At 51.8% G+C, this 23193-nt stretch overlaps 7 protein-coding genes across 7 annotated transcripts; 5 read left to right on the top strand and 2 right to left on the bottom strand.

Annotated features, from left to right (window-relative positions):
* Positions 1–563: 563 nt before the first annotated feature.
* On the top strand, positions 564–1010 carry BROUX77_004398 (uncharacterized protein; the record flags this gene model as incomplete). Its single annotated transcript, XM_073749157.1, has 1 exon — positions 564–1010. One exon carries the CDS (start codon positions 564–566, stop codon positions 1008–1010), a length of 447 nt encoding a protein of 148 aa, XP_073604855.1.
* Positions 1011–1503: 493 nt separating this feature from the next.
* Positions 1504–2630, top strand: BROUX77_004397 (uncharacterized protein; the record flags this gene model as incomplete). The annotated part of the gene is made up of 2 exons (XM_073749154.1): positions 1504–2504; positions 2591–2630. 2 exons carry the CDS (start codon positions 1504–1506, stop codon positions 2628–2630), a joined length of 1041 nt encoding a protein of 346 aa, XP_073604854.1.
* A 119-nt stretch (positions 2631–2749) lies between these two features.
* BROUX77_004396 (uncharacterized protein) lies at positions 2750–4549 on the bottom strand (the record flags this gene model as incomplete). Its single annotated transcript, XM_073749153.1, has 4 exons — positions 2750–2973; positions 3137–4061; positions 4126–4432; positions 4503–4549. The coding sequence occupies 4 exons, from the start codon at positions 4547–4549 to the stop codon at positions 2750–2752; spliced, it is 1503 nt and encodes a 500-aa protein (XP_073604853.1).
* A 530-nt stretch (positions 4550–5079) lies between these two features.
* BROUX77_004395 (uncharacterized protein) lies at positions 5080–5955 on the top strand (the record flags this gene model as incomplete). The annotated part of the gene is made up of 1 exon (XM_073749152.1): positions 5080–5955. One exon carries the CDS (start codon positions 5080–5082, stop codon positions 5953–5955), a length of 876 nt encoding a protein of 291 aa, XP_073604852.1.
* Positions 5956–6372: 417 nt separating this feature from the next.
* On the bottom strand, positions 6373–8763 carry BROUX77_004394 (uncharacterized protein; the record flags this gene model as incomplete). Its single annotated transcript, XM_073749151.1, has 5 exons — positions 6373–6541; positions 6625–6709; positions 6769–8411; positions 8506–8640; positions 8717–8763. The coding sequence occupies 5 exons, from the start codon at positions 8761–8763 to the stop codon at positions 6373–6375; spliced, it is 2079 nt and encodes a 692-aa protein (XP_073604851.1).
* Positions 8764–10806: 2043 nt separating this feature from the next.
* On the top strand, positions 10807–12877 carry BROUX77_004393 (uncharacterized protein; the record flags this gene model as incomplete). The annotated part of the gene is made up of 2 exons (XM_073749150.1): positions 10807–12542; positions 12634–12877. The coding sequence occupies 2 exons, from the start codon at positions 10807–10809 to the stop codon at positions 12875–12877; spliced, it is 1980 nt and encodes a 659-aa protein (XP_073604850.1).
* Positions 12878–20695: 7818 nt separating this feature from the next.
* On the top strand, positions 20696–22921 carry BROUX77_004392 (uncharacterized protein; the record flags this gene model as incomplete). Its single annotated transcript, XM_073749149.1, has 3 exons — positions 20696–20800; positions 20867–20995; positions 21080–22921. 3 exons carry the CDS (start codon positions 20696–20698, stop codon positions 22919–22921), a joined length of 2076 nt encoding a protein of 691 aa, XP_073604849.1.
* Positions 22922–23193: the final 272 nt, after the last annotated feature.

Genomic DNA, 23193 nt, shown 5'->3' with positions numbered 1-23193 from the left:
GTTGCAGTCAAAACAGCAGCTAGAGGATAGCTTGACGCCGTTAATCAGAGGGATGTCGTTGACTTTAGTGGCTACAGCTCTTATCAATATAGCAGCTGACAGCTGCCGTATTGCTGTAGCACCTGGCAACAGCTGTTCAAGTCTAATAATGGCTATCAGCTAGAAAAAAGCCTTGACGTCAGCGGGGACCCACCTGAAATTTCTCGCTCTCTGGCCTTTTTTCTCTTTTTTTTGTTTCTCATAGTTTGAATCCTTTTCCTGATTTATTGCTGGCTTTTCTGTGGCTGAACTTGAGTTATAAAGCTGCCTCTCTATCCTCCATATGGCGTGAACATCTTTTCATATTGAGCTACAAAGTTTTGATCTTCACCTCCTTATCTTTGGAACCCTTGCAGCTTGACCTTGTCAAACCCGCCAAGCCTCTTATACCAGCCGTAACAAACTTCGGATCTGATTGCCCTCAACGATATTGACAGCTGCTCATCCTCTGCGGCCCTCAGTTACGACCTACATCCTCGTTACTCTTCCTTAAAAAACGATTGCCCTCTTTCGCAACATTCACAATGGCGTCCCCGGAAGCCATGCCGTTCATGGACCGCGTATCCAACAACATCGCCATGACCTTTACCGAACTCAATCCGTACAAGATCATCCGCCTCGTCATCATTGTCGGCGCTTACGCTCTATTGCGGCCATATGCCATGAAGCTAGCCGGCCGCCGGCAAGAGCGGCAGTTTGAACAGGCATCGGCCGAAGACGTGCTGACTGCCAACGACCTGCGCGGCCAGCTCAAGATCCCCGACGCTGACGACGAAGACATTGATGATATCCTGGCCCAGGCCCAAGGCAAGGACGGCGCGGCCACGGCTACAGGGCCTGCGTGGGGAAAAAAGGCTAGAAAGCGCCAGCGCCAGGTGCTCAAGACTATGCTGGAGCAGGAGGAGGAGAGACTGCGCCAGCTGCAGGAGGACGAAGAGGACAAGGACATCCAGGAGTTTTTGCGCGAATAGCCGGATGCCGGGGCTGGGGAAAGACCCAGGGCAAGCACTAGGCGTCCGTGTATTTGCTGTTATCTGCCTGTTTCTTTTTGTTTATCCGCGTTGAACTGAATGTACTACTACTACTACTACTTTGTTCTTTTAAAAGCTGCTATTTGAGAGTGGGAGATGAGTGACAATTTATCTGGGGTGTTTGACCTCGTGTTAGTGGAAAGGAATCGTCCCAAATCACTTAAAAGTTCACACGCAAATGAACTCAAGTCTTGAGAGTGTCGTAGAGGCCTTGGCAAGTTGTCGCTCATATCGTGGGCGCAAGTGTAGATGTTGGACATTGTTTTGTATTGCACTGTCGCCAGCTGCCACCAGCTGCCACAACAACTAGCTGCTTCATAGGGTTACACAGACTTACAAACACCATGGAATTCATGATCATGGCACCAAGTGAAGGGACTTCATCTGCTTTATTGATTCCATTGTCTGCCTATATGTTTGTTGAATCCTTGAGATGAAAACCCGGTCTTTTACAAACGGCTCTCCGGCGAGCTTAGGAAAGAGAGTTTCAAATATACAGCCCAAGCGCCGACGACGCTTCCCATCAGAAGAGAGCGATGATGGACTCCAATGTTACGGCTCTGAAATGACGGATGATGCGATCATGGCTTGTATGGCAGCTACGCCACACCGCAGAAAAAGGCACTGCCCAGAAACATCTTCTTTATCAGCCGGTGGGTCCTCTCCGCCTTGCAGACTCCTTGATCTCCCACCCGAGCTCCTGGTTGTCATCCTCGAATACGTTCTGATCAGCCGATACGGCGAAAACTCGTCTACGGTCGCCATCAATTCAGACTGCCAGTGCATTTCTGTCAGCGGACGTGAGCTCCATAGTGCTGATCAAACGTGCTGGGCACTCAGCTTGTCCAAAGCACGCCGCCGCTGCCTCGGCGTTCTAGCCACCAGCCGCACACTCTACCATTACAGCCGCGAAATCCTCTACAGCCGCACCAGCTTCTTCTTCACATACAGCAGGCTGCCCAATTTGCATACTGGCAAAGCCACCGGCGTGTCTCCCACCTCCCCTGCAATCAAGATGGTTGCGCGCCACGGCGCAGAGCACGTGCGGAGCATCCAGGTGCTTGTATTAGGTGAATCCTTTTTTCAGCCCGGCCGGCTCGCTAAGCAAATAGGCGACTTCAAGAATGCGCTGCCGCAGCTAGAGTGCGTGACACTGTGGTTCACTACAACTGCTTCGTACAGTGCGCCAATGCAGGACGGCGAGAATGGGCCACCGCTTGAGTGGAATCTGGACGCCGTGAATGACCCTGCGCTACACCGTGCGTGTGGAAAACGACTGATCTTCGCGACGAGCTCGCGGATGCATAGAGTCCAGAAATGGACATTCGACCTAGAAAGGCTTTTGTCTGGTCCAGACCCCGGCGCACTTGGGGCCTTGCTGTATGCCATGGCTAATCACTTGTTGTCCATCATGGGCTACCTTGAAGCATCGAGGTTAGAAGAGGCAGAGAGAAGAAACGAACCAGGAATTATGGTCACAGGGAGAGCGCCAGATTATCATCGAGACGATGTGGATTTAGCCAAGGTCCTGACGGTGACAAACAACTGTCGCATCGGTAGTACTAGATGCATATGCATGATTATACATTCAAGCAGGCTGTGATTTATTCAGTCATCACATCTATTTCTATATCAATGGAACCTGGTTCATGTTTTTTTGCACCTGGATCCGGCACACATTATGACTGCACGTTAATCTTGATCTTGGTGACTTCTAGTGTCTCCATATCAACCAGGCATATCTCATGTGTCTCGGTGAACAGAGGAATAGTAACCAACTGCACAGCCTGGCCATCCTCGCCCTCAATGACACGCGTTGAGAATGATGGCTGGCAGCCGACGAAAAACAAGTGCGGGCAGTCCTTCAGGACAAACGGGTCGGTTTCTTGAAAGGGGTAACTGACTGTGAAGCGGAAAAGAAAAGAAAGTAGAATGTTAGCTGGTGGTTCTGTGTTTAATGTGTAATGCTCAAACCTGTTGCAATATTTTCAATCACACGGAGCATCTTATAGATAAGCTCGCCACATGCTGTGAAGAGTGTCGTTCTTGGATAATCGAAAACTTACATAGCGTGTCTGGCGCCGTCGGCGCAATACAGCGCCAGCGGCACATGGCTTCCATCATGCCCAGGCGATCATCACTACCGACATACTTAAACACGTCGTCAACGTTCTGTCCGCCCGTACACAGGACTCTCCAGCCGTTGATTTCGCCCTCCCACGGGTTCGTCACGGTGTCGAACCAGCCATCTCTGACGCCTTCCTTGCCGGGCTCCGCGGCATACTCGCGCGATAGCGGGAACATGGCAGTGTGGATAGGCTGTTGCGGGTACGACACATTGGCGGGGTCTTTTGGGCCGGGGATTAAAGTTATGGGCATAGAGGGCAGGAGATCAGACAGGAACTGGTCAAAGAGCTGCGAGGGCACGGGGTTGTAGGTGCTCGAGTCGTAGCCATACTTTTTGCCAGCGGGCTTCCTGTCCTTGTCCTGGGCCGCCTTTTCTTTCGGCTCGTCGCTGGCAATCGAGTTGCCGACAATGATGAGCCGCGAGATGGCGGCGAGACTGGGCTGTAGGCCGGGGTGGACATTTTCGCCAAGAAGGAACTCGAGCAGCAGATTGAGTTCCATGGCAGAGCTTGCATTGTTGCCCGAGAAAGAGAGGCCTGAGACGACAACAATTTTGGAGGTCTGTTTAGGTGAGCCATGAAACATGTCATCTGAGCTTTCGTCGTCGCTCTCAACTGGCGGCTTCCCAAGCGCCCAGCGCTCAGGCTGCGGCGGAAGATCAGGGAATTTGATGTCGATCACATCGAGTTCGCCGTTGGCGGTCTCGGTGCCCATGACAGAAATAATACAGCCTGTCACCAGTAGTACAGAGTTCAGGGCCTTGCCAACAAGCCGAATACGGCCAGATTCGTCTTCCAACATGATCTGGTCGGAGCCATCTTCCGAGTAGTACTTTTGTGTTGAAGGAAGGCCGCCAATCCAACGCTTTCGTTTCGGCAAGTGGTCAGCGAACTGTTTGAAGAGGGCGCAGGTCAGGACTCAAACTCACATCCTTGGACACATCTTCCAGAACGTTGGGCTTCAACGCCATATCCATGTACACGGTGCCCGTGACCCAGCACAGCTCGCCTTGTCGGACATCAAGCACTCTCTCAACCTTCTTGACCGTCTCGCCCGCAATCACGTTGCCCTCCCATGCCTCGCGGGCAATCTCTTCAACCTGCGGCTTGATCTTACTCAGCCGCAGGAAGTACATGTCGCCATATTGCTGCTGGTAGGACCGCACCTTGGGAAGGTCAAACGAGCGGAGAGGGTTGTACGATGAGGCTCTGCGGGATCGCGAGGATGGTGGTTTTCTAAGAAAGATGGTCGGCGGTAGGGTTAGCGTGTGAATAGAAGCTTTGGCTGTGATGGCCGGCAACGTACGAGGGAGCACTCAAAAGGCTTTTGTTTACTTGATCAAGAGTCACCATTGCAGCGGCGTCGCGGAGAAGGCGTGGGAAAGAAGACAAGGAAAGTGGGCAGATTAATCAGAGTTAGTTGACTTGATCAAGACAATTTGGAGTTCAATGCAAAAGAGTATGAGCTATGCGTTTAGCCCCAAGCAAACGTGTTGCAAGGGAAGGTGTTGTAAACGAGACGCGATTTCTGGCGTAAAGTGCATTTCTCGGTGAGACAGCGAGCCACTTGTACATACACTTGTAGCTGACCGACCGATTGGCTCTCGGTGAGCCAACTACACCCGCCGTTTACCGAGGGAGTCAGCGGCGGAGAGAAAGTGCAAACTCCATCGGTAATGTTGAGCAAGAGTAAAATCCGGAAAAACGAGGTAGATTTTATGTTTGGATTCTGTTTTTGATTGTTTTTGTCAGTCTTGTTTAAATCCCACAGTGGCAAATCCGAGGGCTTCAATCGAGACACAGGCTCCCCCCCTCGCAAAAGCAGAGGCCTCAACCCCTCCATTTTTCAATATTCCCTATAAATCTTTAATTCCACTTATACAATGTCTGCTCAAAGACCCCCTACCGTTGTCGTCACCGGCTTGACCTATACCTTTCCAGACTACAAGTCCGGCATCCGGGACATCACCCTCTCGCTACCCGCCGGCAGCCGCACGCTTCTCGTCGGCGCCAATGGCGCCGGCAAAACGACGCTCCTGCGCCTCCTTGCCGGCAAGAGGCTCGCGCCCGCCACCACCATTTCCATCTGCGGCCTGGACCCGTTCAAGGACAGCCTGGAGGGCGTGACGTACCTGGGGCTGGAGTGGGTGCTGAACCCGATTGTGCGGACCGACATTGGCGTGGGCGAGCTGCTGCGCTCAGTGGGCGGCGACGCGTTCCCAGCGCGGCGCGACGAGCTCGTGCGCGTGCTGGATATTGATACGCGCTGGCGGCTGCACGCCGTGTCGGACGGCGAGCGCCGCCGCGTGCAGCTGGCCATGGGCCTCGTGCGGCCGTGGAATATCCTGCTCCTCGACGAAATCACCGTCGACCTCGACGTGCTTTCGCGCGCACGATTCCTCGGCTGGTTGGCCGACGAAACGCGCAGGCGCCAGTGCACCATTGTCTATGCGACGCATATCCTGGATAATCTGGCGGGGTGGCCGACGCACCTCGTCCACATGAACATGGGCAGCGTGAAGCAGATGGGCGCGGCTGAGGAGTTCCTGAAGACGGTCGGGCCGGACCAGACCGGGTCTGGAAACAGCACGCTGGGCCAGCTGGTGCTCGGCTGGCTGAAGGAAGACTTGGCGGAGAGAGGCCCACGGAACCGTGTTGATATTGCGTCAGAGGGCAAGACATATGGCTTTGGCGGCGCTGAAATTGGAGGCTACGGCGACGAGTCGTCCCATCTCAGGAAAAACGAGGGGAAGAAGTAGAGGCGACGTATGGACATGGTAACATGGTTCTCACATTTCAACATGTATGGTCACTTGATTCATACTAGTTATATAGACTAAGCCTTCAATATTTGAAAATGCCTGCCTTGTTTATTTTCCAAAAAAGAAAACATCACATTTCTTCATCATTAATCTCATCAGTCATACAGCATTCTCATACAAACACCAAAAGAATCCGAGGGACACCAAACAAAGCGTGAATATAAAGCAGGGTATGGCTGAAAAGAGAAACTAAAAAAAGGATTATCCAAACAGGCTCCTGTACCCTCCAGATCTAACCGGCAACAGTCAAAACGACTCACAGGGAGACAACAAGCAGGACCATCTAAACCAAGACAAGGTTTGGAGAGCGCAGTACAAGACAAAGATGCAGCAAATCCGTTACACGTAGTGCATCTACTGTACCTGGCTGACAATCTCGCTAGCACGGCCGAGAGACTCAACCATTTGCTGGCACTCCTTCCGCCGCCGAATGGTAAAGTCACTCTCCTTGAGAAGATCATCCAGAGTGTCGGTGCGGTACATATTCTCGAGAAGCTCACGCTGCATCTCATCCTTGGTGAAGCTGGGTTGTTTGTTAGATTGTCAGACAATTCAGACGGAGAACCCAAGTGACGGGAACTTGAGTAGGAAAAGGGAGTAACATACCCAACAAGGTTCAGCATGATGGCCTTGGGGACCATGTCGATCATTGTACGCTTGACAATGTTGAAGTAGGACGCAATCAGCAGCTCTGTTTTCGGTTCAGGGTTAGTTGTGTCATTTGCTTTTACATTGCGGGAATCAACTTACTGATGACCTCAACCTCAATGTTCTCGCGGTCGGACAGATTGCCCGAAGCCTTGAGCATCGGCGGAGGAGCCTCCATGGCAGCGGCCTTCTTCTTGTTCTTGCTGGCAAAGAAGCTGCCAAAGAAACCGCTGTTACTCTCCAAGTCGACGCTGGGGCTGCCAGTCCGGGTGGGGGTCTGATTAGGGAGGGGCTTGCCGGTCTTGGGGTCGACAGCAACAGGCTTGGAAGGGTTGTGGCGCTCGTTGACGATAGCCATGGCTCTGTGACCGTTCAAAAAGTCGGGATGGGCAGTATTGATGTAGCAAGCCTCCATGGAGACAAGATCCTTGACGAGCTTGTTGGTAGGCTCCATGGCCTTTTTGAAAAAACCAATAACCACACCGTGCATCTTCTCCTTGAGGCCGGGGTAGCGACGGTACAACTGTTTGCTCAGGAGCTGAGTCAGAATGCGAACCAGCTCGTCATAGACGAGCGACACACACCTTAGACTAGACTCTTCCAATCTCTTAATCTGCTGCTTGACAATAAGCTCAAAGGCAGCAGTGCCAACGAAAAGAGCGGGCGACGAACCCGATGAGTTGTACAAGATGGTGCGAATATCGGCATCCTTGACAACATCAAAGGGGTCGACTGCCTTGACACCATTCGAGTACAGCTCGTGGAAAACGAAGCTGATACGCGCACCACCAGAGAGCTCAGCGCTGGAAAGCTCAGTGTTGTTTCCATCAAGGACAGTCCGCCACTCGTTGGTGAACTCGGTGATGACATTGAGAACAATGTTGGCGCTGTTCCCCAGCATGGAGGGGCCCAAACTCTCCAGCTCGGTGGTGTATTTTTGGAGAGAAGACGAGATGCGTGCCTTGATCTCGGGCAAGGTCTGCTTAATGTGCATCATGAGAATGAGGTTCAGCTTGCGGGCAAGGTAAGGAGTACCGCAGTACGGGCTCTTGTTGCGGTAAGCCTTGTGGTTTTCGAAAAAGTTCTTTTCATTTTCCAGGGCGGCCTGGATGGGCTTCTTGTTGTCAATATCGCGCTGGCCACGGTTGACGACGGGCACGTATCCCAAACGCAGGGGGATGATACGGCCAGCCAGAATGTCAACAACGTCAGTGCCTTCGTCCATCAGGTCGACCTTGGTGAGCACACCAATGGTGCGCTGGCCCTCGGGGTCAACCTCGCGGGCCATCTTCAGACCATCCGAGTTGGCCAGATCCTGGTTGGCAGCAGTAACGGCCAGAATAATGGCGTTGGACTTGCCAATGTACTTGAGCACCATTTCGCGGATCTGGCGCTCAATGTCGCGCGGCTGGTCGCCAACGGGCACCTTGGTCAGGCCGGGAAGATCAACCAGGGTTAGGGTGAGCACATTGGGAGAGTAGATGCGCAGGTTGATGGGTGCGGGCGAGATGCCGGCATTGCGGCCAACCTTGGCATCGGTCTCGCGGGTGATTTCGTCGCGAATCTTGTTGAAGTCGTGGATCTTTTGGCCGGGGAGATGCAGAAACTCACCCCACTCGTCGACATTGGCAGCCTTGTCGTCGCCGGCGGCGATTTCATCAGACGAGCCATTGCTGCCTGAGGGGCGGTTGATGAGCTGCAGCACCAGCGGTCTTCTGGTGACAATACCGGAGCCTCTGGGTAGGCTATACGGGGCAGCAAGACACACGGAGGCAGCAAACGGTCAGTATGGGCGGGCAGAGAGAGGGGAGGACAGGTCGATGGATTGGAGAGACATACAAATCGCGACCGACAATGTTTTCCAGAACGGAACTCTTGCCGCTGGACTGGCTGCCGACGACGGCAATCTGCGGCAGGTCGATGGGGTTGTTGACGCCAACAGTAGCAAAGACGTCCTGCAGCTTGTTGACAAGCCTAAACAACGGCGAGGCGGGTCAGTCAGTAGGGCCACGAGATGGAAAGCGATGGAAACGTTGTGGGCGCTGCTCACTGGATCAAGGCGGGATCTGAGATGCCGCCCGACGAAAGAGAGCTCATTGTGGGCTGTAAGTGTGGGCGGAGGCTGATATGGGAGTCGAGGGAAATACGGCGGGCTGGCGCGTGAATTGGGCGGCGTTCGGAGCGGGTGTCGGCGGTGTCGCTCGGAGGATGTCGAGAGGGGGCGCAAAGGCGTTGGTGCTTGGTCTTTAGCTGGGTGGTGGTTTGTGTCTCGGATGGCGGTTGCTGTCGAGGCTGATGGAGGGGAATGGAATGCAGACAGGGGCTTGGAGTGTGCGAGTCTGTGCCTAGGACAAGTAGTCTTTATACTGGTTGGACGGATATAAAGACATAGGCCTGCGGCATAAAACACGGAACAGGGACGGGAGTCGAGCTGGAACACAGCAACAAAAAAAACTACCAAGACGAGAGGGAAACAGGCTTCGAGAGGCAGTTTGGGTTGCCAGCGATTTCTACACATGTGCTTGTCTTATCTGTCAACAGTGTGGTCTCGTTGTGAGTGAGGCTTTGGGGCCCTGAAGCTAGCGAAGTGTGCTTGGTGGGTGGAACGCTGTTTGGTTAGGGTCTAGATCCTGGCCGGCAAGGGTCATGGGCTCGGAAGCTTGTGGGCTCAGACCCGGATCACGTGTTGATATAGCCCAGACATCGCAGATGGATATGGATGCAGAACAAGACACAGCAGGACGATCGCCATCTTAACAGAGATGTTGATCAAGGGCACTGTCAAGTGTAGCGAGAGGCTTTTGGTGAAGCGATGAGCGGGATGGAGATGTGTGCACACATACATACATACATACATACATACATACATACATACATACATACATAACATGTACCTGTAGCTATAACCCCACCCTTTGTTCACGTTCATGGTAATTATAGGTATGTACATGTGTACATACAGAACTAACTAACTACATCATATGTACTGATAACTAGTTATAACTCCTACAGACAAACTATCTCCAGAACCACAGAACCATTTGCGCCGCACAAGCAGCCTCTCTTTGTACGTACAACTTGCACACTTGTGATACTTCTCGAATCGACACCCGCCCCGCCAATTCTAGTGTTCGCCGCAATCAGTGTCCTTGCTGCTCAGGGCGCTGCTGCTCTCGGCGGGCCTCCCATGCGCTAAAACAGCCACTAACGCTTCGCGTCTTGGGCCTAATCAGCCGCATTTCCAGAGATACCAGCGCCCAAGCCGCCAACCCCAACGCTGTTCTACAGGCCTCTCCGCGGCTCTATTCCACTATTCCGTAGACCCTGGAGCACTTGGACCAGCCCAAAAGCAATCCTGGGTCTTCGTCTCTTCTGCCTTCTTTTTTCCCTCTTCGCATCACCAGTGGCATCTTGAACTTCACACAAACACAAAGACACCCGCTGTTGCTGTGATTTCGCCCAGCAAGTTTGTCGTTTGGCTTTATTTTGGTGTCTATCTAATATTTTTTTGCTTCTACCCCGCCAAAAGTCGCGAATAATACTTTTCTTCCTTCACAGGACTCGCTATCCAAAAGCTCTCCACCGCGGTCACTTTCTTCAGGCCTGCGTCTACTTCGCGGAACCGTCATCCTAGCAATCTTCGCAAGCGTCGGCTTCGATAGCTTCCAACTCGCGATCTCCTGTTTCCAACTGCCTGGAGTGTCGTTCCAAGGCTGATAACCTCGCTCTACTTTCACTGCTGGCGCTGCGCCATCCTCACTCTCCTCTCGGCCTGACAAACGTCACCACCCCTCTTCGCTTCATCCTCATCGCCATCATCCCTCCTCGTCTCACTCCCGCCCCCTCACATCCTCGCCCCCTTCTGCGCCGAAATCGCCATACCACAGACACCGGCATAGAACATACTCCTGCTTTTCCATCCATCTATCTATCAAGCCGCTGGGCAGCCTTGAGGCTGACGGCTCGCAAATCGTCACCATTTCCACTCCGCAGTCTCCCCCCAACGCGCAGGTGCTTGGGCGACGCCAACGCAGCAGCGTCGACGTCGACGTGCAAAACAACGCCGACCCTCACTCAGCCCAAAGCACCACTGTGCCAGATCCCGCTGCCGAACGCCCGCCAAAACGCTCCAGGCCGGCCATGTCCCCACACGATGACTCCGGAGCCTCAAGCTCCAGGAGTGCCGACCTTGCCCATAGCATCCTATCTCCCAACGAACCCTTGAAAAACGGCCGCTCTCGAAGCAACCTGAAGATCTCAAACATCATAAACGATTCCTCAACTCCGTTGTCCTTGTCGCCCGCCGCCGCCAGGCCCCAATACTACGAACACGACCGCGAAGAGGTCACCCGCATCCTTATCCAGGCCTTGGGCGACATGGGCCATGAGAAGATTGCTCAAGACTTGGCCACCGAGAGCGGCTACCAGCTTGAAACCCCCAATGTCAGCACCCTGCGTGCCAGCATTCTTGACGGTTCGTGGACTGATGCCGAGAAGATGATTGGCGAGGCATACATCCAAGAATCACTGCTCGACAAGTCATCATCGTCTGACCTGGTGCTCAAGCGAGGCACTGTTAAAAACGCCCTCATCTTCCAGATCCGCCAGCAAAAGTTCTTCGAGCTACTTGGCTCGCAAAGCACCAGCAAGGCCTTGTCAGTCCTGCGCTCCGAGCTTACGCCTCTCGTCAAGCAAATTGATGAATCAAGGCTAAATTTTCTCACCGGGCTTCTCATGTGCTCATCGCCTGAAGCTATCAAGCAAAAGGGCGGGCTTCCTGATACCATTGAAGAGGCGCGCCAAAAGCTCTTGTCTAGTATTTCACGCTGCATATCCCCTACAGTGATGCTTCCCGACAAGCGACTAGCCACCTTGTTTTCTTACTTCACGGAGAATAAAGCAGCCGCATGTATGTATCACACTTCTCGTGGAACGATTTCACTTCTTGAGCATCACAGATGTGCTGAAGATCAATTTCCTAACGAGCTTGCCCTTGAGCTTCGCTTCTTGGAGGGGCAGGAGATCTGGCAGATGAGGTTCAACAACTCCGGCACATGCTTGGCAGCTGGCAGTAACAACGGTCGGCTCGTCATCTGGCAAACATCCAACTATACCGTCCTCCAGGATCTTGCTCTACATGATGGCGGCATTTCCAACATTGGCTGGAGTCCAGACGATACAAGACTGGTAACATGCTCTACTGACAAAACTGCCAAGCTAGTGGATGTGACATCAGGCATTACAATCCGGAAGCTGGCGTCCTTTGCCGAAGCCCTGAGCGCCTGTGCCTGGGCTCCCGACGGCCAGTCCTTTGTGGTGAGCTCACTGGACCGAAACAGGGGTCTGGCGACCTTTAATTCTGCAGGCGAGGGGACGCATGAATGGAGAAAGAACCACCGTGTCGAGGACATGTTCATCTCATCCGACGGCCAATATGTTGTAGCCATGAGTAACCAGCAGCACATATATATTTACAACCGCGAGACGACCCATCTCGTCCACGACTATTCTCTCTCCTTCAAGCCGCTGTCCATCTCGGCAAGCACAAGCCCCGAGGTGCTCCTCATCAACAGCCAGAGCGGCGAGATACACTACGTTGATCTTGTATCGGGCCGTAAGTTGCGCACGTTCTCTGGATATCTCGCCAGCGACTGCATAATTCGCGCCAACTTTGGCGGCGCCGATGAGGCCTACGTGCTGAGCGGTAGTGACGACGGCAAGGTGTACGTCTGGCATCGTGCCATGGGCATCCAAGTCCGGTCCCTGGGCCTGGAGGCCGAGGCGGGGGAAAAGGCGCTGCGCGTCAACTCGGCGTATTTCCACCCTACAGACCCGACTATCATTGCGTCGTGCAACGACGCGGGCATCATCAGAATGTGAGTCATGCTTTAACTTCTCTAGCACATCGCCGTTGTCTGCCTTTTCCATTTCCGACAGGATATTGCTTACTAACACTTGTACATGCAGATGGACAAATGCCGACAAGAAGCGCATTCTGCAGACTTGGAATCCCGAAGCCAAGCCCAGGCCTCCCCTTGAAATAACCAGCGCCAACGGGAACAACTACACCAATGACGATGCTAATAACGGCCACAGTAACAGCAGCAGCTACACCAACAGCAGCAGCAATAGCAATGGCAACAGTCACATGCTGGCGGAGAACAGCAGGCCTTCGAGAAATGAGTACAGGCGTGGCTTTGTTCGCAGCTGAGCGAGCCATTCACTCTTTATGTTTTTTTGTTTTCCTTGACCCCAGTCCCAGTCTCGGGGTTCCAACATCGGTATTCTCCTCTCCTTTCTACGTTTTGTGTGTTTTTTTCTTTTCTTTCCTTTTTCCTTGCGCAAGCTATTCGATATGGTTATCGTGATGTTTTACTCGGTGTTGTTGTGTTTTGTTGTTTTTACAACAATGTTTCAGGGTTAACTAGTAGTACATTTCTAAATGATATGGTTGTAGCTATTACTAGTACTTGTTACTGATATTTGATTTTATTTAGCTTTGAGAAGCAATCTACGTGCATACATCTACATTGGCGATAACTACCTGGAGTTGAAGACACACAACCCTGAGGAGTTCAAGCATGGATAGGCAGGCAGCAGAGCTATGTATCCAGGTGGTAAATGCTATTACTTGTGATCTGATTCGGCCTTTTGCCTGTTAATCGCCATTGTGCCAATGGTTGGTTGTGATCGGCCCCAGACAGCCGAAGCCTGTCGGTTCCTGTGGGGTTGTTGGCTAAGTTCCTGTGATCCAATCCCTGGCGAGCGTAGTGATGTGATGTGGGTGGTGATGAAGATGTACAACATGCAATGTGTGCCACCCGCTTGGGAACAGCTGTGAGTGAAGATGCTTATACTTTATAGAAGCACGTTGCCCGCAGCCCGTGAACTGGCAACCCCCTAACTGTACCTGGACTCGTACCTGAACGATGTCGTCGTCGGTGAGAGAGCTGAAGATTGGGCCTATATAAGTTCCTTTTAATGGGGAGAGGAGTGGGGTGGGCAGGCATGAAGGGGTGCTTGAAATCTCGGCCGAGGGAAGCGTGTATAGGTGAAATATAGGACAGGGATGGGAAGAGAAGCAAAAGAAGAACAGGAGAGGACGTCTTTTTGCAGGGAGTAGGGAATAGGGAATGCAGAGAGGGAGGCATGTGTGTGTGGGGAGACACACAACAACAGTCCCACCTCTGCATGTATACGTGAGTGACCGCCTGTGGAGGGCCCAAGGAAGCGGCTGAAGGCCACATGGTCCAATGTGCACAGCTGGTGATGAAGGAAAGCGATGAGGGGAAGAGGGAGAGGAGGGGAGATGAAAAGACTCGTATCAGCAACATTAGCAGCCATCAGAGCAGAAGGAAGATAACGAAGACGGCAAATGAAATGACGTCGGCAATGCGATGCTTACGTCAGTTTCAATGGACGGACGGCGGCCGGCGCACGCAGCCAAGAGAGAGAAAAGAGGACAGAAAGAAGAGAGCAGAGCGGAGCAGAGAACCTTGTCTTGGCTGGTGGACTGGCTCTATAGTGGCAGGTATTAACGATTAGTGATACAGTTTGTATGCCCACAGGCACACTCAAGTGGCCAGTTTACCTGGCCCGACCTGACCTGTAGCTACATATCTATAGATTCTGGTATATCTAGTTATAGTTCTCGCATGGACTCACCGCTGACCGCTCACCACAATGGCCACCTGCCCCTCGCCTGACTCAGCTGGACAGTGAACAGGGGGCTTGCTGTGTTTAGGTTGTCGGCTTCTCGGCTGTTTAACTTTTCAGGGTGCGTTACATATCTGGTGTGAGACAAGAGGAGACGAGAAGACGGCAAAGAGGAAAGAAGAGGGGAAAGAATAAAGGAAAAAGAAGAAAAAAAAGCGCCCTTGCATGTGTATGCGCAGGTTGGAGAGGAGAGGGAAGAGGGGGGAGGTCTGTCAAGAAGGGATCTTTGGACAGAGTCTGCTATAGCTTCAGGGTCGCTTAAGCTCTGATATTGGTGGGAGGACGACAGGCAAGGCCACGGCTGTGATGATCTGGAGGGTTCTTATATCAGTCCCTAGGGTGTTATATTAAGAGCATCCATTGCTACTTGTGTCTGGAAAGAGATCCCGGACAACAAGAAATGAGGGTGGTATCCGGACTGTGTTATATAATCTGACGAACACGGTCGCTATTCTTGTCACCAACAACTAGTTACAATGTCAAGTTCTCCGCGGTAATCCACCCTCAGTTCCGGTTCAATCCAACTATCTGCTCCCACTAACACTGATTGTATCATCACTAAGCACCACTAAACAAAGAAAGCCATATATATGTACATACATACATCTACTAGCTCCCGTAGACAATGAACGATCCATGCCCTTCCAGACGTTCCAGTGGCAAAAGGGAGGGAGGCATTGCACCAAACAAAAAGAACTCCTCGAAAGCAGGAGGCCCGGACTATGTGGAGGAAGAAGTGCGAGATGTAGTAGCAGCAGCTAGTAGTAGTGATAGAACACTTCTCGACTGAAATTGCAGGATACTACACGACCACATGAGGCTCATGCCCCGCGGTCCGAGGGCACCACGCGGTCTTTGAGATTCGCTACCACGGCTTCCAGACTTCCAGGCTTCGAGACTGTCGGTATCTGCCGCCACGGTGGCCACGAAGAGATGAGCAAGGGTGTTGGTCTGCAGTTACAATCAATGCTATAGCTGCATCGCCGAAGGGAGGGTCCGTGACAGTGTGGCATACAATACACACAACTCCATGGTTGTCTCTCTGGTGCTCTAACCATTCTGCAAGCATATAAAAGCACACATCCTTGAGCTTGTAGGAACAGACTCCCGTCTGAAAACTTGCCAAAGTTGGGCTTAGGGCCAAGGAGCAAGGCCGAGACATTGCGACAGTGAGATTTCAAATCTCGAGTCTCGAGTTATTTGTTATCAAGGAGGCACCACACCTCACCGTCCTTGACTTGCATATGCGAATGAACCTTTATACATGCAGAACCATACAAGGGGGGCAGAGTAAGGGGGAGAAAGGGAAGCATTTGAAAAGAATCAGAGACATGAACCCTAACAAACCCACGATCATCACATGTGCTAGTTACTATCTGTAAAAGTGAAACATTGACCGCAAACCAACTCAGCAAAAGATGTGTAAATGTTGCATTCAGTCCGCTCCCAAGGCAAGATATTTGCGACCCAGACACATTCCAATTCTAACTAAGTGCTTAGCTATACAAACCCGTTCTAGCCTGAAGACAAGAAAGAGACACGAGAGTGAAGAGTAAAAAAAGAAAACCCCCCGCCACCGGAAGAGGCTTGGACGACGATCGCCTGACGGAGTACGACGAGATCTCATGCTATTCCCATGACGCTCTTATTCTCTCTTTTTTCGTTTCCATTTTGCCCGTTTATAAAAGCCCAGACAAAAAAAGAAGAAAATGCCATTGCTTTACGGACGGGCCAGGCATGTGAGAATAGACCACCACGCACATGATTAGATGACGCCCTTTGTCGGGTGCCAGTCAACTTTATCTACCTGAATTAGACAATGGCATATGTATGTATGTGGTCCCCTCTCCTCTCCTTGCCTCTTTTCCCCCTCGGGTGCTTTTGCTTTCTTTTTTGTTTCTTCTTTTGCCTTTGGTCTGGACGCCCGCTGGCTGTTGCACATGCGGCTTGTCATACGAAAGGGCATTCGGCAAGAAGATGCATGTATAAAATACAGGCGGAGATGGATGGATGCGGAGAGCGAAAGGGGACAGGAGGAGCAAGGCAGGCAGGGGAGGTGTAATATTAACGCCGAGACTGATTCGAACAAAAAAAAAAGACTTGCGGGCTGAGAGAGTGAGGAGACGAAGACAAACATCATAAGCAAATTGGAGGATCTCCACGGCCGTCTAAACTTTGTATAGCTGCGTGTGATTAGTTAGTGACGGTGTAGTTAGTTATATGCAAGTACATATGTGCGTGCATAGCCAGTGCATATGCATGTAACACTCATCGTCCTGCTCCAACCCGAAAAACAACCATGGGTTTCCCCCCCCCCCATGTAGTCCAAGTGTGTATTGGTCTGCATCTCCTGTGTATGGGCAGATAGAGAGAATGGGACGCCCGTACGTCTTTGGCTGTCTCTGTCGGCCACTCACAGGCAATTCACTCACTGAATGGGAAGCATGCAACCATGTAGTTATAGCGGGGAGATAAAGCGCAGGTTGTTGTGCAACAGCCAGAGTCAGAGGCAGAGGTTTCTATTTTCTCTTGGGACACAAAGCGTGGCTATGTGGTAAGCAGCCACACGCTCACATCGTCTCCGACTGCCATTCACAATCTCCCCCCAACGCTGGTCTCGGAGTTGATCCATGGGTTGGAGCACTAGCACCAGCACCAGCACCAGAGGAGCTGGATCTTTACCTGTTGTTGGTACTACCTGCAAATGTGATGGGCCCGGAATACCAAGTCTCATGTATGGGGTGAGTGCTAGGGCAGAGTGTGTTGCAGTCACATGTCGCAACGTGTGATGAATAGGCGCTGCGCTGCGCCAGACACTACACAGCGACATCCCGCTGCAGTAGTGGAGGCTGCCTCTGTCCTTGTGTTTGGTTGACTAAAGTCGATGCAGATGGAACAGCCCCTGATATTGACCACCCGCATCGGGCTCAAGCAGAGGAGGACAAGCACTGTCTGTGCAAGTAAAGGATGCTGTGTACCTGTATAGTTGATTCGAGGGCTTTGTGTGGTACTTGTACTTCCACTTGCATGTGAATTTGCATTTGTAGGTGTGGACCGGAACTACCATCCCCTCGGCCCCCTCTCTCCCAGCACACTGTGTGGCGGGATCTTGATCCTAATTCCGGTGTGATTTGTCCGACACGATGCCATGCCGCCATGCCGTGCTCCCATGCTTTCGAGGCCTGTGCAAAAAGGGAGCACACAGCAGCAAGTACAAGTACAAGCAAGTGCTAACTGTACGTACAGGCATATTAATGCTTGTTCTTGTGCTTGTCCTTGTGTTTGTGCAGCCCGCTCTGCAGTTGGATCTCCGTGGCTGCATATTCTGTAACTTGACTGCTGCAGTCTTCCGCTCCCTGCAGTCTCCCCATTCGCTTCCATGGGCTGTTTCGCTGGCTTTGTTTATATTGCGTGCACAGTCGTCGCTCCACTGGCCGCAATACAAAGCCTTTTTAAGTAGTGGTTATACCATACCAGGGGTAGTCATGTATGTACTCACTCTTGTCTAGGCCTTGTCTGCCACGTATCCATACATACAGAATAGCCCTCATCAATAATCAAGGTCGCGCGAAGGAAAGACAAACAGCCGCAGAAGCTCCTACATGGCGACTTGTACAGTTCCGTAGATGTACCTAGTTGGTTAGTTGCTGGCACAGTATGCTCGCCTCGAATACTGGCTTGCTCCCCCACCCCTGGTCTGCTCTGGCCTTCCTGATCGTCCCTGCCTTTGCCTGATTGAGGAAGCGAGGTCGTCAAGTGGTTGGCTCATAAGCCTTGCCCATGAGGATTTCCCAGGTTTCTCGATCTAGAGCACGTCGAGAGCACAGCTCAGACAAATCCTCCATGGGCAAGGGCATTCAAAGCATTCGCTGGTCAGTGCCCCCCCCCCCCCCAAAAGTCCAACCCCATGTACACTTACAAGCAGCAAAAGCGTGGCACTGGTACCTGGACCATCCGTCCGCCTGTCCGTCCATCCACCAAAACGAACGAACCTGAGCTTCCACCGGCGCTTGGACGGTAGTGTCAGTTTGGTTGATCGCTCTTTATGGCATGACGACGACGGCGAAGAATGGCGGAAGAAAGGAAGCCGTAGCTAGAACGTTGAAATCTGCGAGTACTGTGAGTCCTTGGTTGAATAAGCGGACGGAACACCCTGAAGCCTCCCAGCCACAGATAACATCATCGGCTTATTTTTTTTCCCTTTCCATCAGCCACTAGCAGCCACACCAAGCCTCAAGGTCTCAAAGTGAGATCTCCACTTAACACGACACAAGAGGGGAAGAACGGAAAAACTGGGCAAGAGTAGAGGTCAGTAGCAAAATCGACCAACTATAGACGATGCTAGACAATAGTAAAAGTGGGGCTCATTTCGCCTCTCTGGACTACGAGAAGTGGTTGTCGTAGATAGAGCCGAGCTGCAGTTGCTCACATTTTTGCAGGCAACTAGTGCTCACTAACCAGCTGCTAACACTGCAACTACTCCTGCTACTCACTCCTGCTATTCGTGCAATTGCCTTGCTTCATTGTTTTAGCTGGCCCTTGCCGGTCGCGGGAAACAGAGACAAGGCGTTTTGGTGTCAACGAAACGTGGATAACGTCGTGGCAGTAAGTCGGGGCCTTTCTTTAGTGCTGATGGCGCTCTGGAAAGGTTGGAAGGTGAAAGGGTCTGTTTTTGATTTTTGATTTTGATGTTTTGGCCTTGGCTTAGCTTCTCTTGTCAGCCCGAGTTTGCATGTGGGCATGTGCGCTGCGTACTTTCCCTCTGCCGTTGTCAATTGGCAAGTCAAAGTTTGGTTGGTCGCTTGTGAGTTGACGTCTCCGTTTCCTTTTTGTTCTTTAGATATTTGGTATAAATCACACAATTAAGCCCTTCATTTACGGGGTAGCAGGAAGGACGCCTTTTGGCACTAGGATACCCCTGGGGATTCTCAGTGGTCTTTGACCTTTCATCTAGTCTCACACCCCACATTGTGCACCCCCACTGTCTGGTGATGAGTTGAGTGCTTTTCCGCAGACAGAAATTGCTCTGCTAGGAAAAGAGGAGAGTGACTGAGACTATGGCTACACCCACAGCCACTCACACCCCGACCCCGACCCCGACCCCGAGACACCCATATCCGTCCTCTCTTGTTCTCTTCTGCTCTTCCACCTGGGCCGCACTTGTGTGCTTGGTTGTCTTGGATCGTGGCTGTCTTCTTTCCGTCTACTCCTTTCTTCCATGGCTGCAAATTGAGGGCCAAAAGGAGAATCAGAGGCTTCGAGTTCAGGATCGAGGAAGAGGAAGAAAAAGAGGAGGAAGAGGGGACCAGGAGCATCTGAGGGGCGGACGTTGGATTGCAGGAAAAATGAATGAAGGAGCCCAGCCCAAGCAGCTACCATGCGACATGCGATATACAGGCCCTATTACCACCTGGGTACTTGCACACTTGTAGTAACTAACTAGTTAGCCAACTGTGTTTGGAAACTACATACATACTTGTACCTCTCTCCCAAACTGCAACTGCAGCTAACTAGAATATGTGCTTGCACTAGTTAATATGAGCTCACTTGTATCGCCTTCCTGGTCAGGCTGAAAAAGGCAAGGAAAGCCCACAGTTGGAGTGGACTGGAGAGCACTGTGCTGCTGTGTTGTTCTGCACGCGTCCCAGACAGTGCTAATTACACGTTTTCTCTACCTAATCCCAGGCCCAATTTGCGCTACATTCTGTGGAAGGGCCAACTTCGTTTTTGGTTCCTGTCTTGTAGTTCCTAACTACCTTGGACCGTCGCTACGTTTTTCTCTTGCAGCTCCAGAGTCAATGGGACTTTTCTCCCTCCTTTTTTTTTTCTTCTTCCTTTGGCATGTCGGCTTCTCCCTCAAACAGCCTTCTTTTTTCTTCTTCTTGTTACTGAATCTCGCCCTCTTTCATTCTTTTTTAATTGCTGCTTGTGGCCGCTGCAATCCACGTTTCTTCTTCTGCCTTTGTCTTTTTGTTCTGGTGCCCGCTGTTGCTCGCACTCCGAAAGCACATGGTGCTCCGCCTGCCGTGCCTCTACTGTCCTGTGAATTCGCCGGTTCGAGGCCCCAACTCTCCTGTGTCTGCTCCACGAAGCCAGCCGATCTACTCCGAATACTGGACTTTGGCTCCATTGGCCTTGGTCATCTCTGTCTTCGACGACATTGCCGCTTGCCGAATTGCTCACTCGCCTTTGTGTACCCCGTCGCCCTTCGACTTGTTCAGTATGGGAGGTTTTTTGCTTTACAACTAATACCCTTCCTTGTTTTGTCCGCCTTTGTTTCTTTGTTTTCAGCTTCGCTTTCTTTTCCTTCACAATGCCGACTCCGCTTGTTCCAACATCTTCAGCCCACGACCGGATGGAAGGCTATTTGATGGTCCCGCCGGATCGTGGCCAGATTCTAGGCCGCGCCGTGTGGAAGGTAAACTAAGCTTCAATTTCTTGCTCACGTCGCCGAAAGCTTTCTAACATGTTCTCTGTTGTACAGACTCGCTATGTTGTTTGTGCAAAGCGCCAAAACAGTGCTTCAGGGCCACAGACCCCACTAAGCGGCAAAACAAAACAACCACTGCGCATAACCAGTAACGAGCTGCACCTCAGCATATACAAGAATAAGGTTTGTTTGACGTTCACAGCTCCCCCCTTTCAAAAAGGAAACACTTGAGACTGAAATCTAACCTGCTTGTTCTTTACCCTACAGGGTGACTTGGAGACGATATACCAGTGCCCTTTTTCTCACATTACTGATTGCCAAGTTCAAATGATCGCCCATCGAAAGCAAGGTCCCGTGCTTCCAACCCTTGTAATTACCATTTCCGACAGGGAGCGCAAGCGGCGCTCCTCACGAGCCGCAGGTCTCATGACTGGCAACAAAGAAATACCATCGTCGGCCCTAACCTTGTGGCTGCGCACAACGCCAGAAGAAAAGCAACCTATTTTACATGAATGGGGCCGATTCATCATGTCGCAAAAACTGCCCATGAGCCCCGACAGCCCCGCCTCGCCAACCTTCATGAATCCTTTTGGTACCCGACATGAGGCTGCCCGTCCACCGAGCGGCAACGCCAATAGTCGCATTCCAATGCATCACAAAGGCTCCATTGCTACCCAGTCTAGTAGAGAAAAGGCCATTACCTACAGTTCCGACTCTCCAAGCCTGCGTTCCAAGGCTAGTGATCTGTCGACTCCTTCCAGCACCATTCCTACATACAGTACCAATAGCCACGGCCAAGGCCAGGTCTTTAGTCCCACTGTTAGCGATCTGCCATCCCCTGCGACAACGGCTACCATGGACGAATACAAGAACGACCACATGGAGACTCGTGTCGTACCAAAGGCTTCCTCGTCTATTCTCAGCTCCCCTATTCGCCGCCGCGGGAGTCTCGACAAACGCCCTGTTGCTGTTGATTCCAGCTCCCCACCGGTCCCTGGCGAGACAATTCTAGACCGTGCCTTCAACATGCGTATGGTCCCTGGCTCTGATCGCATGATCCCTGGCGAGGAGAAACTTAGCTCGCTGGCACGCTTTGAGGCTCTCATGCGTGAGGCTGATGTCAAGCGACGAGAAAAGGAACATAGACGGCAGGTTGAGGAGGAAATGGCTATGCGCAGTACATTTCACAACGAATCAACCGACGAAGACGAAGACTTTGATGAAATGGCTCTAGTAAGTGGCCAATACGACAAGATCCAGAAAAACTCCACACACCAGGACCGGAAAACGACAACCACGCCCTGGCCAACAGGTGCTACGAAATCTGCGCCCGTTTCACAGAGGCATACCTTGATTTCCCCCGCAGCACAGAGAGCATTGAACTTCATAACTAGTCGCCATGATGAGAGTGAACTAATTAGTTCAAGCACTGCCTCTTCCCTGGGCTACTTTTCCGAGTCTGCCCCTTACCGCCCCAGAACCGGATATGGAAATAGACGTCGTCCTACCATTTCGTCTCGAACCCACAGCCAGCCACACTCGTTCTTTCAACAAAATGCTACTGGCGAGACCCTTCCCCTAGGCCCGTCCGCCATTCCTAAGCAGCCTAGTACCAAGACCCGCCCCCGGACGACCATGCCCGAAAGACGCCAATCTGAGCACCACATCAACTATCGCAGCAAAAGTAATGCTACTACTCCCACTTGTCATGGAAGCATGAGCAGCTCCTCTACAGCGATGAAAAAGAAACGCAGTTTGACTTGCGCCACGGCGGCGACTGCACCTACCAGCCCCAATATCAGTATGTCGGCTAGCATGGGAAACATGACGCAAAAGCGCCTCAGCTTCACGGAATTCGACAAGCGCATTTCGCAAACCAGTAGCTTGCTCATTGTCCAGTCCAATGCGACGACAGGCTCGGGCAGTGGAAGTGACGGCGGCAGAGTAAGCACAGATACATACGACTTGCCCTTTGATGAAAGCTTCGTGCCCCAGCAGAACCGACATACACTAGTGCCACCTCCTCGGCCCCAACGCAATTGGGACACCCCAGCGGACCATGGCGTATTCCGTGCTGGGATGATTCCGTCCGAGGGTGGATTCTTCTAAGTCTCGATGGCTTTTGTATGCTATTGTCTTTTCTACCTCTTTTTCCTTCTTTTTGATATTTCTTTATTGGACTCTGGATTCGACAAAACCTTGTCACGGCATTCTACACGGCGGCGGCAAAGCACTGATTTTCTCGTTTTCTTTCTTTCTCAGTTTACCTTTTTTTTTTTTTTTTTTTTTTTTTTTTTTCTTGATACCATTACAGAATCACTGGCTTGTACGAAGCTCATGACCAACAATCACGAAGTTACCTCACACATACTTCCTATTGA

The sequence above is a fragment of the Berkeleyomyces rouxiae genome (genome assembly GCF_048999995.1).
Source record: "Berkeleyomyces rouxiae strain 22BRR77 chromosome Unknown BrBRR77_ptg000004l, whole genome shotgun sequence".
Taxonomy (NCBI): Eukaryota; Fungi; Ascomycota; class Sordariomycetes; order Microascales; family Ceratocystidaceae; genus Berkeleyomyces; species Berkeleyomyces rouxiae.
The sequence above is the reverse complement of the archived record's forward strand: the minus strand, read 5'-3'. Positions and strand labels throughout refer to the sequence as shown.